At 44.4% G+C, this 17,334-nt stretch overlaps 1 protein-coding gene across 3 annotated transcripts in view; it reads right to left on the bottom strand.

Annotated features, from left to right (window-relative positions):
• ASPSCR1 (ASPSCR1 tether for SLC2A4, UBX domain containing) overlaps window positions 1-17,334 on the bottom strand; it is a 49,218-nt gene that overhangs the window by 24,296 nt on the left and 7,588 nt on the right. For all 3 annotated transcript variants that reach the window (XR_012631608.1, XM_074889711.1, XM_074889712.1), the window contains 5 exons: window positions 11,763-11,820; window positions 10,878-10,951; window positions 9,659-10,097; window positions 2,711-2,850; window positions 163-244 (listed from right to left, as the gene is read on the bottom strand). Coding sequence is in view for 2 of the 3 variants with exons in the window: in XM_074889711.1 (XP_074745812.1) it covers window positions 163-244; window positions 2,711-2,850; window positions 9,659-10,097; window positions 10,878-10,951; window positions 11,763-11,820 (793 nt within the window). In the remaining variant the exon portion in view is untranslated. The remainder of the gene's footprint in view (window positions 1-162; window positions 245-2,710; window positions 2,851-9,658; window positions 10,098-10,877; window positions 10,952-11,762; window positions 11,821-17,334) is intronic.

Here is a 17,334-nt window from a genome sequence, read left to right as displayed (position 1 = left end):
CAACTGTTATGCAAGTCCCACAAACAATTAACAGGGACGGGACTTTGAAAAGTCTTCTTATAAGTAGCTCAAGATCCTGTTGATCTTGACAATTGGTTCCCGAAGTTACTCAACCCTGAAGTCTGGACTAGCCAGAGGGACTGGAAAAAGAACAAAGGTTACCTTTGGGTAACGCTCTAACTTCTCCTTCAGCTGAGCCTCCCTCAAAGATTTTGTCATCAGTGGAGCTTCTTCCAGGCGTTTCCTGGATACATGGGAAGAAAACAAGCTGTCACTTCTGTCATTTTAAGATGTATTTTTATTTTATTAAGAAAGCAAAAGGTCCAAGCAGGGCTAATGAGAACTGCTCAGCTGTTCCATGTGTCCCTCACAGCATTTTCCCCACCTCCTGTGGTTCCCACCCCAAAATCTCATATATGGAACTATTGAGCATCAGCAACAATACTGTATAAAATTACTTTTCTTGTACAAGTTTAAAAATAAGTTTACTACAGCAGATGCCAGAGAAGATGCTAAGAAGAGCAGGTGAATGTTTGCTTAGAGGAGATGGATTCATTAATCCAATAAAACAGAGACTAAAGTTTGACATAATTACTCCAGAAAGGGAGAAGAGCTACTGAAGCTGAAAAACAATGCTGGCACAAGAAATTAATGGGTATTAATTAGCAACAGGGAAGCAAAAAAAAAAAGAGAGAAGTTTCAGATCATTCAAGAACCAGCATTGTAGACTGGTCTTTGAAAATGAATAGTGGGTGCAACAAAAAAAAAAAAAAATCTACCTGTATTTAAGATGAAACAATAAATTCAAGAAAACAATTATGGATTTTCCTGTAAGTAAAGAACTAAGCTTAGATCCAACAGATCCCATGTTCAGCTTTAGTCCCTTTGCCTTGTTTGCACTTAATTCTGAATAACTGATTTACTCGGCTAGATTTTGGTGAAACATTTGGTCGTGTAATTCTGCACAACTATTTGCAAGTTACCCTCTTACACCTATACAGTTTGAAGGACCTCTTTTGATTTTTATTTTTAAGAATCATCAAGGTATCTCAGGAACAGATGCTGAACAAAACAACCCTACAGGCTTACTTCACCAGCTGTACCCAGAACCACATTCCAAGATGCTCTGAAAGTGCCAACTCACTATCTGAGAAGCAAACATGAAACTAATCCGCTCCATTCCTTCTCCGTGTACCAATTGCTGATTCATATCAATTCTCAGCTCTTCAGGAAGTCACAATTAAATTCTAATTGCATTTAAAATACTGCATTGTATGCAGTTAGATTTTGTTAAGATTCACCAGCTGAGATCAGAAGCCAACTGGTATCAGTTTCATGTGTAACTTGCCTTTATTTTTATCCCTGGCTGTGAGGGGAAAAGGGATTACAAGCATCAGCAAATTTGGAAATTAGGTCTTTTTCTGAGGGGGCTGTATTCCAGTAACCCCCAACCGAATGATCCTATATCTGTACCACTAAATACTCCAGACCCACAAGCAGCAGAGCAATTTTCAGGCCAGTCTGTGTACTCATGTGGATTTCAGTGGCCTGTGGGGAAAAAAATCAGCTCTAAGTAAAAAGTTCAACTCAGACTTGGTTAGAGTGTCAAGCAGGCTGTCCCACAGTCTCGGAGAATGCTTCTAATGTGTAAAGGAATGTTACGATCCACTTGATACTAAATACATTCATGAAATTAGTTTTGTTAAGGAACATATAGACAGCAGAATGCTGTTGTGACAGGGAGGCTAGTTTATCTTAATCTGAGTTTTTAGTTCAGAACTAGAATAAGAGAACAGTAACATCAGGAATATTTGACAGCAAGCTACTCCAACAGTGAGATGCACAGCTAGTCCAGCTTCCTGTACTTTCCCTCTTTGTGTGTGTTCCAAACATTCTCATGTCTTGCTTTGTGGCTAAGTTTGATTTTGTTTTATTTCCATTTAGGTAATGTCTCAAAGTTGGTCTTTTCTGATGAGGTCTAATAAAAGGTTAATTCTGTTACTTAAAATACAAGGTGTTTCCTACCGGGTGAAAATGCTGCTAGCGCCTACTGAAGTCAGTGGGAGCTATTCTGACGAACCTGGATCATTGTGTTCATACATTTGTCCATCACAAGTTACAAATTCCATCCATTTAATTCCTAACAGTTAATGTGAAGTCAAATCAAAACAGGTAACAGGAGCTCACCACTACTATGAGCCTCTAGCAAATAAGGGCACATCTAATTACAAAGGCAGTGTCTTCTCTTTCAGAAGAAGGGAGAAGGAAAGAAAGAAAAAGAGGTGGGGTGTTAAGTGGCTTTGAGTAACTCCCTGAAAGGCAGAACACAGGAAGGAATCTGTCTCTTAATACTTTCTCTGAGGGCCCCATCCCCGACTAGCTTGAGGTTCTCAGATACACTTATCACCACACAGACGTCACAGGGACTTCACGAGGAAATTTTCAACATCCCCATGAACCCGTTATCCCATGCACAGACACTCAACTGATTCACACAAAAACACAGGTTCTATCACAGAAACGAGACATAGCCCTTGAACTCAAAGGGCATAAAGGGTAGAGATTTCCAGTGCTGATCATTAATTCCACACTCAGTAACTTATCTACAAGCCTTTACCCCGAGAGCACAGCCAGCTACGGGTGCGTAGTGTCCCTCTGCTCAACAAACGGGTATGGAGCAATCTCAGTCGCCAGCAGAAAGGGAACTTGCCTCTCACTCTGCAACTGTGCCAAACGCTTCCGTACGTCATCCACCGTGACTTCAAAAAATTCATCAGGAAGCTCTTCTGGCCCAGCAGGAAGTGGTTCTAGTAGGTCTAGGTGACACACCAGTGGCTCTCGTTCTACAAGCTACGGAATAAAAATGAGCTTTGATTAGTCTTAAATGCATTGCTTTGCTAATGCTACAAGGTTCCTGAAAAAAGTTAAAGAACAGAATTTGCAAACTGAAATACAATCACTAGTGTGAAATTCATGTCACTAAGATCAGACTAATGATATAGGGGTTGTCAATGTTGTCATTCTTTAGAGCTGACAGAGCTTGGGGCACAATTCCCCCCAACAAGCAGCAGGACTCTGCTGTCGGACGAGTCGCACCCCAGCAGTCAGCTGCTCTCCGTGGGCAGCACAGGCAGCCCAGGGTAACAACCCCAGCAGCCATCTAACATAAGGAGAGACAACCCCTTTCCAGGGAGTGTCTGGGGAATCTCTTCCCTTACAGCACAAGGATATTTTGCAGCTGAACCATACTTCCAACTAGTTACAAGCTTGTTACAAGTACTCAGAAATTACTCCTGTCCCAAAACCATAACCCACCTCTCTGCGCTGCTCCCAACCCCTCTCGGTACGTCATCACTTCCTGACCATTCTACAGCCAGCATACAACTGACACAGGGGCTGTTCTTCATACTACAGACTATAAACCGCCCTTTTAAGTTTTTCACCTGCCATGCACTCTTGGCTCACATCGTATCTCCTGTTCTCTTCGCTTCACACTCTCTTGCCACAGAACCAACAGCACTAGCTCCCAACCATTTCTTCTTACTCTAAGAGACCGATCCTGTGTTTTGGTAAGCTAGTTTTTGACCTGTTGAGTTCTCTGAACTGACACCCCGCAGGGTTTCATTCTACCCATTTCAGATTTTTAACCCGGCTTCTGGTGCACAGAAAGCTCCCTTAGGCAGTGAAAACCCTTTTGGTTTGCATTTACAAAGTACTCAGCACTGCAATCAGCCTTCATCGCAGGCAAAGCAGACAGACGCAAGGGGAGCAGTACACTGTACGCATTAGCTGCAAGAAATGTACTTGATACCTTTATTGGCAAGTTTCCCTACACCCCAGATGCAGAGGACAGGCCACTCAGGCGGCACACAGACCTCGAACAGCCAAGATACCCCCTCAGCTGCAGAGCGGGGCAGGGCAGCCTGGCTCTGCTCCCCCTGCCTCGGGAGCCGGGAGCGGGGGATCACCACGGCAAACCTCTCAGCACAGCTGTGTCCTGGCCTGTAACTGTGGTTGCAGTTATTGAAAAAAAAAAAAAAACCCACAAACAAAAACCACCACCAAAGCCCACAATCCCCCCCAAAAGCCAAACCTCAACACCCCCCCCCAACCTATTAGACAAACAGCCTTCCCTCTCTCTGAGGACAGAATCCCACTCCGCACAGCGCCCAGCCTAGGCACGGTTGGACACTGGCTGCCTTCCCTCGCCTCAAGAGCAGCAGCTGTGTCAGTGGGTGACGATGAACCACTACCAGAGTCAAATACACCAGAGGCAGTTACACCTATTGGCTCTTGAACAATTTAAACTTTTTAGATCCCAGAAATGTTTAAATGCACAAAGCTTGAAAACTAACAGAAGAGTGTACTGCAGGCTACAGGAGACGCAGCGGGGAAGCCGCCCGTGACTGAAGAGCCCCAGGAGAACAGAAACTTCAATAGTTAATACAGCATTTCTTTACAGTCAGCTGCAGCCTAACACAGCTCTAGCCTCTATGGACAAACCTGATGCTCGTTTCTTCTCCCCTTATTCCCTCTTATACTCTTTCCAATCCTAATTAACACCCAAATGTATTCCCTCCGTCCATTCCGTCCATCCTCCTGTCTCCCAGGCACAAGCCCCTTGGGAACAGAAGGAGCCTCCCTCAATTGTCAAAAGCGACAACACAAATTACAAGGCAATGTTCACTCTGCTTGTGGGCACTAAAGGGTAATTTGAGAAATTAAAAGAGCGAGGTTGTGTGGGTGGGACCCTTGGCTACTTTTAGAAAGTTGAGCAGGGTCAGCTCTAACTAGCGGGTGAAGGAGCCTGATTGCAGCTTTCCTGGGGCTCGGGGGGGGAATGCCCAGCGCTGCAGGAGCGATCCTGAGCTGCAGAGCCACCCTCTGGGAAAGGGCCTGTTGCACAACGGCCCCAACGGCTGCCCAGCTGGTCTGATAAGGTCCGACCGATGTCAGAGGAGAATTAATCAGGCCTCCCCAATAATCAGGTATACTTCAATCTCCTCAAAAAGGCTTAAGTTTCATTTCATTCTGAACACACACATACTGAAAAGAGGGGGTTTCTTTTAAAAAAAAAGAGCCAAAACCCAAAGACTGAGCAGACATATCCTATGGCATGTTGTGAGGAGTGCTAGGATACGATGGAGAGAATGTCAACGCCTGCATCAGCAAATCCTAAACTTACCATTTAGTACTGGCTCTAGCAAGCACTTCAGCTAATCCTAACAGTAGCAGGATTCCACAGCGAAAGTGTCAGTCACTGCCCAAACCATGGTAGTAGCTAAAGACTTCAGCCAAGACATCAGAAATCATGAGGCAGCAGAAGGCAGACATAGATCCCAGCCCCAAGGATTCACCCCTCCTCCTCGCTGCGTGCTCCAGAGCACTGCAGTTAGAACTGCCGCTCAAGCGTCGCCTTCCAGACATCTTCATTCAGACAAACGGGGCTCGTCACCAACGAGGTACTGCAAATGGCAGTCAGGAACCTCCCCTCTGGAGCCAGCCCCTAGCCTACCACAACTACCTATGTACTGTGACAAAACCCCACTGCTTCCCAGACATAAACGCCCTATTCCTGACCTCCAACTTACATCCAGTCAAGATGTCCCTGTTTAATTTTCTGCAGGATACCTGTTCTGTCCCCACACAGACACATAGCTCCCTTTTAGCTCCTAAGTCTGTAATTTTATGTTTCCCCATCCAACCCCAAATGCTGAATAGCTTAACTTCCAAACCAAGACACATTACTTAGCTACTAAACATGAAGAAATGTACTTTTCCGTACAGAAGAAGGAGCAGATCTGCACATGCCTAACAAGACTGCCAAAATACACGAGTAAGAATTCCCTAATATTAAATTTTCAGCTAACCCCCGATAACAGAGCGAGACCTCTGGAGAGAGCTGTAATGAGTTCTTGTGAAACGTAATTCAGGTGGTTGGATTCAGAGTTTCTGCAACTCAATTCCAGAATTGCACAACAGGGCCTGATAGAGCAGGACAGCACAAGGTGTCTACTAAGCACTGCCGAGCAACCAAAGACACCATCGTCTGGCCTCTGAGGGTGCAAAGACTGCCACATCATAATGAGATCGTATCTCTTCTGCCATGTATTTAACACCCTGTGGAACCAACCAGACATCTCGCCTCCTCACAGATATAAGAAACACCCTTCAGAGAGAAAGAGGTAACCATTCCTGCTGCTCCACCAATTCTCTCTTTCCCCAGAGCCCAGCCATCATCCTGTTCCTCTGTCTTCATCCATTACCACTTGCTCACCTAGGTATTCCAATTAGGCATTTCTCAATCTGAGTACCCTCAATACAGCCCAATTTTAACGTGTTGCCAACTATCCTAAAGCACAGACAGAATCTGAAAACTACCTTCCCACGGCAAGTGACCAGAGGAGGCTGCCAGGTGCACCAACTCGCCTCCCGGCCCACTACCCATCTGGTGTCTTCTGCAACCGTGACAAAAGGCAACCATCCCCTGAAACAATAAACAGCCACCATACGGCAGCTTCTACCTTCCACTACGTAACTCTGCAGGAAAGCAGGCTGTGCCTTTTGCTGCCGTATTTCTGTCAGCAATATCTTTCAGGAGACAAAGATGCTGCGTTACGGTTTGTCACCTTCATTCTTCAAAGTCTCTACTTCTACCACCTAAGTTGAGATGTTGGGCACTTTTCAGCAGTAGGCTAAAGCGGTGCCTACCAGGCAGTCTACGAGATAAAGCCGGGTGTCGGGAAGAACGCAGCTCACTCCCTGGTCACCACCCCAGATCTAAGCCAGCAGGCAAGTTGAGGAAAACTTTTATTTCATTTTAAGTGAAGTAGTGGCTATTGTGCTTTCCACAGCAGCAAGTTCTCCTTGGAGACCTACCTCCTCCCCACCACCTCAGGGAGCTCTAATCTCATGGGCAATCTGGTGTAAAGTTACCTTCTAATAATTAATGTTCTGACATCAAAGTCAGCATGCAGCTGTCTGTAAACCATCTTTAGCCCAAGAAACGAAGGGACGCCGGCACAGATTTTATCCAGCCTCTCTCTTCAGCTTCAAAAACCACACACAGGCAAAGCATTAATGGGAAGATTCTTTTACAAAAATGGACCTTTGATGTTTAAAAATAATTTGTTTTGTTTTGGGTTTTTTCCTCAGGACTGAAAAGGGACAAAAAGCAGATGCCATGTGGCTAGCCCTGCTCCGCTGTTGCTGCTGAGAGCAAGGAGAGTGGAGGATGGCAGGAATGGAGGAGGGAACAAAATGTAATCAATCAGCAGCAAAAGCACCAGAGATCAAAGGGCTTGAAAGCAGCAGTCAAAATCACATGCTGTTTAACACAAGGGCAGAACCCCCCCAACAGAATCTGCAGCTGCTTCCAAAGCTGCTCTCAAACTGGAAGGGAAGCTGGCTCCAGAAGTGCCTCCGAGTGGTTTGAACTGGACTGCAGTTCTGAGAAAGATGCCGGATGATGAGAGTCCTTAGGCCACCACCGTTCAGCGCTGCGCCCAACAGCACAACTTTGCGTGGAGCCGTAGCCAGTAAAATGATAAAATGAGTTCTTTCTCTCCAGCCAGCGCACGGAGAAGTGCAGACAACAGCGCTGGTGAAGAATGCCACCACAAACCCTCACACTTCTTCCTTCCTTTTCGGACACAACTGAAACTCCTCCTTTCCAAATCCCTCCCAGGTGAGAGCGTGACTGCAGCAAGCAACACTTAGACTGGACAAACCACCCAGCCTACTGTCTAGCTCTCCATGCTCAGGGTCTGTTCCAAAAGGTTAAATAACACTGATTAGATGCACCCAAACATGTTTCTAATATACTGAAATATTCACCACCGGGTTGGCAAGGCCTCTTTCTGCTACGTTTGTAACTGCTACAGAGTCCTTCCAGGGTCTGGCTTCTGCTCCTGAGCAATTCAGAAACTCATCAAGAATGGATTGCAACCACAAAGTCGACTAAGGTAGAATCTCTACATCAACGTGAGAGCACACACACAGTCTTGCTAAATTCCTCCTGGATGGAGCTCCTGTTGAACCTCATCAGGAACCCTTTCTTCCTACTTATGGCTTTCCATTGTTTAGTCCCATGGCCGGATCAGAACCAGAAATAAACACAAGACTCCAACTCTAGGAGGTATGGAAGAGTGGGAAACAACGAAGGGGATCTCTGAACGCTACCGCCAGCCCTAGTGATGATGTGTGCGGCGAAGGGGCAAGGGAAAGAGCCAGTCACAGAGAATTCAGGATGTGACACTCCAAATGCACAATATTGTGGAGTAAGTTATTACTTTAATGCCTTCTGTACTTCATTTTACGGTACTTGCCAGACATATCCAACCTTGCTGAAAGCATTCAATTCCATACAGCTGCCCTACTCAATATCATTCAAAGGCCATCCCGTGATGGCATCACAGCACTCTTGAGCCACCAGTTCTGGTACCTCTACCTGGGCTACAGCATTTTTAGTTTTAACCAATACAGTTTTACTTCAGCGACACCAACAATGATGATTAGATGTGCAATTTGTCCTTCTGGGAGAAGAGTTAGAGAAAGGTAGACTTCATTTAAGAAGCAGGAAATTTTAGAACAAGACAGAAAACACTTCTATATGCAAGCAGAAATAAAGAAGGAAAAGGATGGAAGGTTTCTGCTTCATCTGCAATACTAAGAAAATTAAGACTCACAGAAGGGACGGGACTAGACTGAAAGGAAGAGAAGAGGTCCAGACCCGTTTCTTTCTTGGCAAGTAAGATGCAACCGTAGCTGAAAAATTCCTTTCCTAGATCTATACCACTTACATGCTACCACACGTCACTGAGAGAGTTAAACTGCAAGTCAGAGTGACCACAGGCAGAAGGAGCTCTGAGGAAGCAGATGCTAACAACTACCAGCGTGGGATACTGCCTTTACAACAGCTTTACTATGGAGTTCCGTGTTCCACAGAAAAGCTCAAAGGAGAAACCTGAGCACACCTTACAACCTACGAGTTAGAAACTCTGACCATGTTCTCAGATCTTAGAAGTCATGGGATCAAGTTGCAACAAACCTATTAAGACCACTTCTGCTCCTAGGACAGTCCTACAACAAGCTAAAAAAAAGTTATCCCCTTCCGTATGTAAAACTCTACCAAGTTTATACCTTCTGTGTGATCTGGGAGATAAGCCAGTGACAAGCAGTAAGCACCTTTAGTGTATTATACAACCCAAGTCTGACCCAACCCTGCTCCTCTTCAGCAGAACTACACAATAAATAGCGATTTTTAGAAGACGGACAAGTACCCGGGGATCAGGTGACAAAGTGGGCATTTGTTAATGACATTTTCATGGAATTTGAGGTTCTTCTGGACTGTACTTTTAATGCAGTTGTGTTGCCTCCATTAGAACAATTCATCAAGGGTACCTCAATGTTCAAAGCTTTGCTTGCCTCTGGACAGCAAATTCTTAAATTCCCATCCTTTCTATTTCCTATAGTAAACTGTCCAAAACGCAGCATTTCCTTACTGAACTCTTGGCAGAACTGTATGGCACCAAGGCACCTAATCCTCTATTACAGGGAAAAAGTCTTAAATATGGAAACATCTTTTTCCTTGTAAGAGCTCAGCCTCGGGCAAGGCAGGATAAAAAAAAGCCCTCATTGCAAACAAATTCTCCCTTACCTGTTCTTGCTCCTTTTGCAGTTCTTGGCTGTTCTTAGACTTCTTTGGCTTAGAAGGACCTCCAGGGCTGGAAAAAGTTGTTGGCAGCTTTGAAGATGGCATATCTAACCCAAGAGATGGTGCAGCTACAGAAGAGTCCCCCAGACGCTGTCCATCTCCAAAAAAAGGGACAAAAGGGATAGACTTGGGCTCTGACGAAGGCCGCAGCTCCTCCAAGCTGGCATGGGATTCTCTAACCGAGTCTTGCTTGTCTGTGGAGCTGTTTAAAGACATGGCCACATCCCTGTGGTCCAAGTCCTCTGGGAATGTGTTTGCTTGAGGTAGGGGCACATCCACCGCTCCTTCAACAGAGTCTGGCCTCCCTGTCAGCTCATTACACCGCACTGTGGCACCCACAGCTTCCTCCTGACCAGATGAGCTGCACTTCTTCATGACAACTCTTAAAGGAGACACCAGAAGGAATAAAAATAAAATCATTTATCCTAACAGTAGTGCCCTCCCCATTCTTAACGTGACCATGACACAAAAAAGACAGCTACACTCAAATATACCCTTAATTTAACGACCTGCTTCTTCCAGACACTCACAAAGAACAAGCTCCAACTGCTCTGAAGTTAGGGGTGGGGGGTCGAGGGTTCATGCAGAAAAACAGAACAGGAACTACCCACTCCACAGGAAGAAAACTGCCTTCCAGGAAAACACAGCAGTCAGCTGTAAAGCACAGCTTCTAATCACCCCTGCCTTCTGTACATACTGCACAGAAGTGGCTAGAGGATCACAGAAAGGCTGTCGCTGTCCCCCACCTCACCCTCCCAGCAGTCAGCAGGAGGCACTGCGGGGATTGGGAGTTTGATGCTGAAATCCAAAGCGGGCAAGAATGAAGTGGTAGATGGCTGTCCTCGCAGAGGACTTTTAACTTTGAACTGTCTGTTTCACTCATAGGGAAAAAAAAAAAAGAGAAAAGAAAAATTAAAAAAAAAGAAAGAAGCAAACAAGCCCCTTTAATCTGCACATGACTGGTCAGTGCCAGCATCTGCAGCTGTGGGAAGCACATCTGGGCAGCAATTTCAGATAAACAGGCAAATGCAATAATTACTGAGTGCCGCGATGTTTGTCTTTTTGAACTTTTTTCGTGCTTTTTTTTGGTATTTGAAACAAAACAAATTCACCATCAGAGCAGAAAGGAAAAATAAAGAATCCCAACTTTGCTCCTCCCAACCTGATGATGGCACTGCCTCCAGTCAGGCCAAGTGACTTCAGTGTTGTCTTCTCTAGGGCATCTTTTCCTGATATCTGCAACAAAACCAAAGGAAAGTGATTATGGCAACTGCCCACCTGGGAGAGCATTTAAAGTGCTCTTTCTAGAAAGAAGCCTCTATCAAAAGAAACACCACACAGCACCAGAAACAGCTCCAAACACACTCTTTCTGCAGTTGGAAATGAGACCTGAATCCATCTGTGTTCACCTGTACTGCTTTATCAAGTTCACTGCTTCTTAAATCATCTCAAGGGAAGGTGACCTACCTATACTTCCATCCCATGCATACATCCAAATCGGATCCGACCTCAGCAAAGCATTATTTATGTTAAATCACAGACAACACCTCAGAACTGAAAGACAGCTGATTTCATTACATACACCTCCCATCTGCTTGTAATGACCTGTTCCAGAATAAAGATGATCTGTCTACAGAGGTCAGTGGGAAGTGAAGGGGACAGCTAGGGAGAGCAAATTCCATAATACGCACATACAAAATATTAAACAAAACATTAATAGCAAAAGATCAAAACAGAGAAAAGCAAATATTTATTAAAATGAAACCACTGTTTTGACTCGAGCTTTAAAAGAAGTTGGAAAGAAAAACACAAACAGGTCATTGAGCTCATTTTATGGGCTCAGAGGTCTAAACGGCCCAGGGTTACGTTCCAAGAGAGCTTTTTTCCATACGGACACGTCATGCTTTGAAAAGACCAACATTTTTCTACTTCCCCTCTCAAGAAAGTTCAAAAGAAACACTTTCCAGGTTGGAAAGCAGAGCTGAGTTTTTCTTATTTTTTAGAGACAGAAGGAGAAGAGACAGTTAAGAAGACTTTGCTGACTTACCTCATCTCGCATGTAAATACAGACTGGAGAGAATTCACCAGGCTGTTCCATAAACTCCCTGCAATAAAGAACAAAATACTGCAGCATCTGTAGAACAGTCTACCCCCTCCAAAACCAAAGTACAGCAATAGTAAGAAGTGAAATTAGCTAGCGACGCACTCCTCCATGTTCCTCCAGCAACAACCATTACACAGTTCACAGAGTCTTTATTAGACATTAGGGTAAAGAATTTGCTCCAATGCATTCACTGTTCCTTAAACACAGCCCTGAAAGTTTAAAAACAAAGGAGAAATAATTAAAGTTAATTCTGAAATTAGTCAATCTTACTAGATAAATTGGAGCACATCATTCCTCATGTGCCTCAGTACCCAATCTGGAATGTGTCTTAATAATACTTACTCTTTTTAATCCCTTATCTGAGTTAGTTTATTACAGTTTGGGCTGTGCTTTCCTTGGGGACAGGTCAGTTCCTTTCCATGTATGCAGAGCCATAAACAGAACCAAATACTGCTCTAAAGCAAGTAATCTGAGGACAAAGAATTTGCCTGTCTTAGTATCAGACAGATTTAAAAAATAAAAGATGAAAGAAAAAAAAGAAACAGCAGAAGCTTTCAGATTCTGGATACCAGGGACAAAACAAAGCCAAAGGAAAGGCTGCTGCAGTAGACAAAAGTGAAGATCAACCTGCATTTAGGCATTTCAGTGAGGCAGGACACACACTAGCAGTGATGCAAACTGCTGACAGGATCTGCAGAGGAAGATATAAGTGAAGGACTCTCAGCATAGAGAAGGGGGAAAAAACAGTAAGATGTTACTCTTCCCTTTTTCCTCTAGATAAGCAATTCTGAGGCATTCAAGTAGAAGAGAAGCTTTACTACATATTCACTCGATCAAACAGACGATGGACAGGGAAAAGACAAATCACTGCCTGTCACAGCAAGTCTCAGTTCTCGTACATCCAAGATCATATAATTTCAAAAGAGAGCACATGTGGAAAACCCTACCAACAGGGTGTTCTTAGTGGGGAGGGGGGGGGGAAGGACTAACACTTTTAGCAAGGAAACCTCAGATGTCTGTAGAAAAAAAGCCTTAAAGAATTAACCAGTATATTACACTGGAGGACTGAAATCAGTGAGAGAATTAGATTCAACAGCAGAGGAAACTCTCTCATGTTGGTCTCCCCTTCAGCAGTCAAAGCACAACTCAACCTGAAATCATGTGGTAAAACATGAAATTAAGAATTGTTTGCTTCTCCCCCCCAAGCATACCAATGGCAAAAGCTGACCAAGAGAATACTGTCCATCCTGAGACTGGTGGTTTGAAAAGATAACTGGCTGAATTCTATGATTTGATGAATTCTCAGAAGCATTTTTTTCAAGAGTTTTAGATTCAAAAGTTTCAGCCTAACTTAGCAGGGGAAACTACAAACTAAAAGGTGAGAAAGTTGCCCCAGGATACTCCCCATCAACAAGATGAGAACCGAGGAGATTTACCCTTCTCAGTAACACTCCAGTAGCTCTCGTTAGCACGTTCTGTCCTGAGCTCTCTGTCCCTGCCGTTGCACCAGGACACCCCTTGGTAAGGAGCTGTATATACCATCTGCACCGCAACAGCTGTTTTATCTTCAGAAGCAAAACAGCTGAAATTCTTCCTCATGGTAAACTCCCTTGATCTTAACGCTCTCTGGAGTCCAGTCTCTGGGGAGAAAAAAAATGGCTTTCCCCTATGCCTCCTCCCACCAGGAAACAATCACCCATCACCTTGGGTGACTTGCAGAGAAATCACGTCTCTGCAAATCAGCCAACGAAATCCACCCGACAGCCCAGTGAAGCCACACAGCCTGAGTTCATCTCCTGAGGCCTCTGACAAAAGAGGCAGAAGCTGGCCCCTGAAGTCCACTGGTCATTTTATGCCCTATTACACCGGTGTGGGCTACTGAACTCATGAGGAGCTTTGCAAACAACCGACTTACAGGGTTATGTAAACACTTGCACTCAACTGCCTCTTAAGTCACCAGACTGTAGCGTCTGCAGTGAACTTCACAGGAAAAACCAAAACCTGCAGGACCCTGGCAGCCCAAAAAACAATCCAATATTTTTCACTGGAAATTAGAAGCTTTGGAAAGATATTTCTACTTCAATCATTTCTCTGCATTGTTTGTAATTCTGCTGTAGCAGTCACAGCCACACATTCTCCTGAATATATTTGTAAAACATTCATCAACTTGGTGTCCAAGTGCCACAAAATTTAAGCAGGAAGTCAGACTGCTTATATCTAGTTATCACTTACACCTACCACTTGTACCTTCAGGGACTCGTTCTCTATTTTGTGCTTCAATTTGTGAGTGTCAGATCTGTGGGATGGAACAGGGAATGCCTATAAGGAAAGGATGGCAGTCATCACGGCTGAGTTCACTCTGACTTCTCCTGGAAGGGGGTTTAATGAACAGAGTTCCACTACTTGAAAGGACCCCTTAAGCAATAGTCAGAGTCCATTCAGCCAGCCAAGTGTCCAGTTCTGAAGTGACCACGTACATTACACAGTGTCTGTGCAGTGGCCACACTGACTACTGCTGTTAGAAAGGCTTCTACTGCACAGCTGGTAAGTCCGCAAGCAGGCATGCAATAAACCCAACCATTACGGAAAGACCACCTTAAGACAGGGATAACGTTTTCTGTTCAGGTAAGAAGGAAAGAAAATAACCCTTAGCACTTTAGCAATCTGCTTGCACAGCAGAAGGCGAAGTCTGCACACCCAAATGCACCTTACCACTGTCAGTGCGGCGGTTCCAATAACCTGAGTATCATCATAATGTTCGAAGTTACTTAACAACAGCTTTGCCAGTATTATCCTATGTAGTCTTTCTATTAGGGCCAAAACACATCACAAATGAGCAACTTAGAAGAATATATATACAATGTCTTACATAATATTTTAACACAAATCTATTTAGCCCAGCACAAAGCGACAAAACAAACTGAACAGAGGAGGAGTCAACCAGCCTACAGAGTAGAAAATGAAGGAAAATAGGCATTTAGTTCTGGGAAAATTCATCAAGGACATTTACATTTAGACTCAAAACTCAGCTTCAATGAAATGTAAGTGAAATAGTTGGAAACAGAAGTCATTCAGGATTGAGAGAGCCACCTGGAAAATTATGATACTCAATCACTGAGTAACCCTCAAGAGCAAGAGCAGATCAAAGATTTCCGGCTGGAGGATGTAGGGGAGCAAACCTGTTAAGCACAGACCAGAATTGAGACTTCTGTTTAGTTTAATCATAGCAGTCTATCTCCCGTCTTGATCTAGAGGTTAAAACTTAAGCCTTTCTAAATAAAGCATGCAACAACATGGTGATATGGGACAAGGTGAGTCACAATGAAACCGAGAAGCTCCACTCCTAGAATTAGCAAATCCAAACAGAGTAACCTGTAAAACCAGTCCTGAGGGTCTGGTCTGATCTAGGGCATCAGGGGCTGAGAACTACTTCCAGCCCAGCTGCGACAGATCCCAAGGGGTTTGTAGTCCTGAGGTGCCGTTCTGTCAGGACACTTCTCCCAGCCACCACACCAAACCCCTCGTGCAGAGAACGACAGACACACCCAGAGCACCCGAGCTATTGCATCCAAGCTTCAGATCATGAAACACCGTTAACTTTCTACCTCAAGATAACAAGGAAGACAACACTAGAACAGGTCTGCCAGCATTTGCGGTTCTGCAATTAGTTATTCTCTGTCAAGGACAGAAAGCTGTATACAACGCTCTGCAGGAATCGGGCGATTAGGTTCCCAATACAGAATGAACATAACCTTGTGCTTCAAGACCCAGGCTCCGACCTCCCTCACTCGTTTGCAGCAGTAACCAAGTAAGTTCCAAAGGCCAATGCTTGATGAGGAAAGGCAGAAAAAAATCTTGTCTCTTGATTGGAACAAAATAGCACCTAAGAGACTACCTTTAGCATGCCACAGCAGGCTCCATGCACTCAGGCTCTTCCAGACAATCCAGGAGAGCTACTCATCCCTACTTTATTTTCAATGGTTTTTCGTCCAATCAGGATCAGCTGCATCCCTACAGGAATCCTTGATAAAAGTGCACAGAGGATAAAGGACTGCTGAGACATGGAGGAAACAGTACAGAATCACAGAGAAGGCAGATGGAACAGCCTAGAGGAATAAAAGCTTGAACCTCAAGCTGCCTGGCTATCACAAAAGGTGGATGATCACCATTTCGGAGGAGAGAAGCCAAGGCACAATAGAACACACATCCTCACCACACAGACCCATTAGAGAGGAAACAGATTTGACTATCTAGTTTCATTCACCTTTCCACAACAGCTTTCCACTTCAATCCAAGCAACTCTTTGGATTGAAGAGTCTTCTAAAAACGTATGGAAAATATCTGAACTTAATGAATGATAACCACAAAAGTAGCAAAGAGTCATAGTCATTGTCAAAACTGTCTTCAAGTGTCCAGACTGCAATCACTTCTATGTAAAACAGTCTACAAAGCTGCTGAAGCTGCCAGTCAGGCAAGAGTGGGAGACAGAAAAGCCACAGTTCTCCCAGGCCTCATGCTAAAAGGGTATACAACGCTTGTGCCCTCAACCAGTCTCTGCAGAACAGACTCCAAGCAAAGATCCCCCAGAGACTTATTTTTGTATAACTCTTGGAAGCCAGCAGGCTCCTCCTCCAGCTGCTGTTAATCCGTTACATGCATTCACTGAGGCAAGCACACACATCAAACACACTGTCATTTCTTTGATGTGCTGTTCTTCAGAAGGGGAACGGCAAGCAGATTAGATTCCTTCATGTAGTGATCTGACAGGGCCTGTAAACATCTTGTGCAAGGACTGCCGCACGCTGAGAGGAGGAGCAGCCTTACAATAGCTTCCAGACCTTCTTCAGACCCAATTAGCCAAGATGGACGCTGGAAACCCGGGGGAAATTCCAGTGGATTTAGAATACTTCCCCTCACGCACTTAGAGCAGCTGAGCATTCCAGGAAAACGTCTCCAGTTGGAAAGTCAAAGGAAGGATTCAGCAAAAGTCAACAACTAGCTGACTAGTTAGTCAACTGAGTCGATACACACTGAAAAGCAGCACAGCCCATGAAATCTATACGGGTGGCTATAGATGCAGCCTGTTTTGTGATTGTCACACACAGCATCTCTGCTGCTTGTTGAACTTAATCAAAAGTTTGCAAAGTCCATCCAAACATCTGAGCTCAGCTTCCAGAGGGCAGAAAAGAACAGCTGTGTCTTATGAACTGAAGTTAATAATACTTAGCACACTGTAGCAGTTAGAACCTTAAAAAGAGCAGCATGTACATTAACTATTACTATTACAATAACCTGTAACAAATAAAACCACTCCAAAGGAGCAAAATTATGTAAAAAGCTCAAAATTTAAACCAAAGAAATAACCAACTAATGCGCAAGAAAGCCACACAAAGGCTGTTTGTCACTGCCCATAATTATCACCCCACCAGCCCAGCAGTTTCCAAACTGTGACAGGCACTCTTCTCCTCCCAGAGGGCACAAAGTGTGTAGGAAGGTACAAGAAGGGCCTTAAAGC

This window comes from Strix uralensis, chromosome 19, assembly GCF_047716275.1.
Source record: "Strix uralensis isolate ZFMK-TIS-50842 chromosome 19, bStrUra1, whole genome shotgun sequence".
In the NCBI taxonomy this organism is placed as follows: domain Eukaryota; kingdom Metazoa; phylum Chordata; class Aves; order Strigiformes; family Strigidae; genus Strix; species Strix uralensis.
The sequence above is the reverse complement of the archived record's forward strand: the minus strand, read 5'-3'. Positions and strand labels throughout refer to the sequence as shown.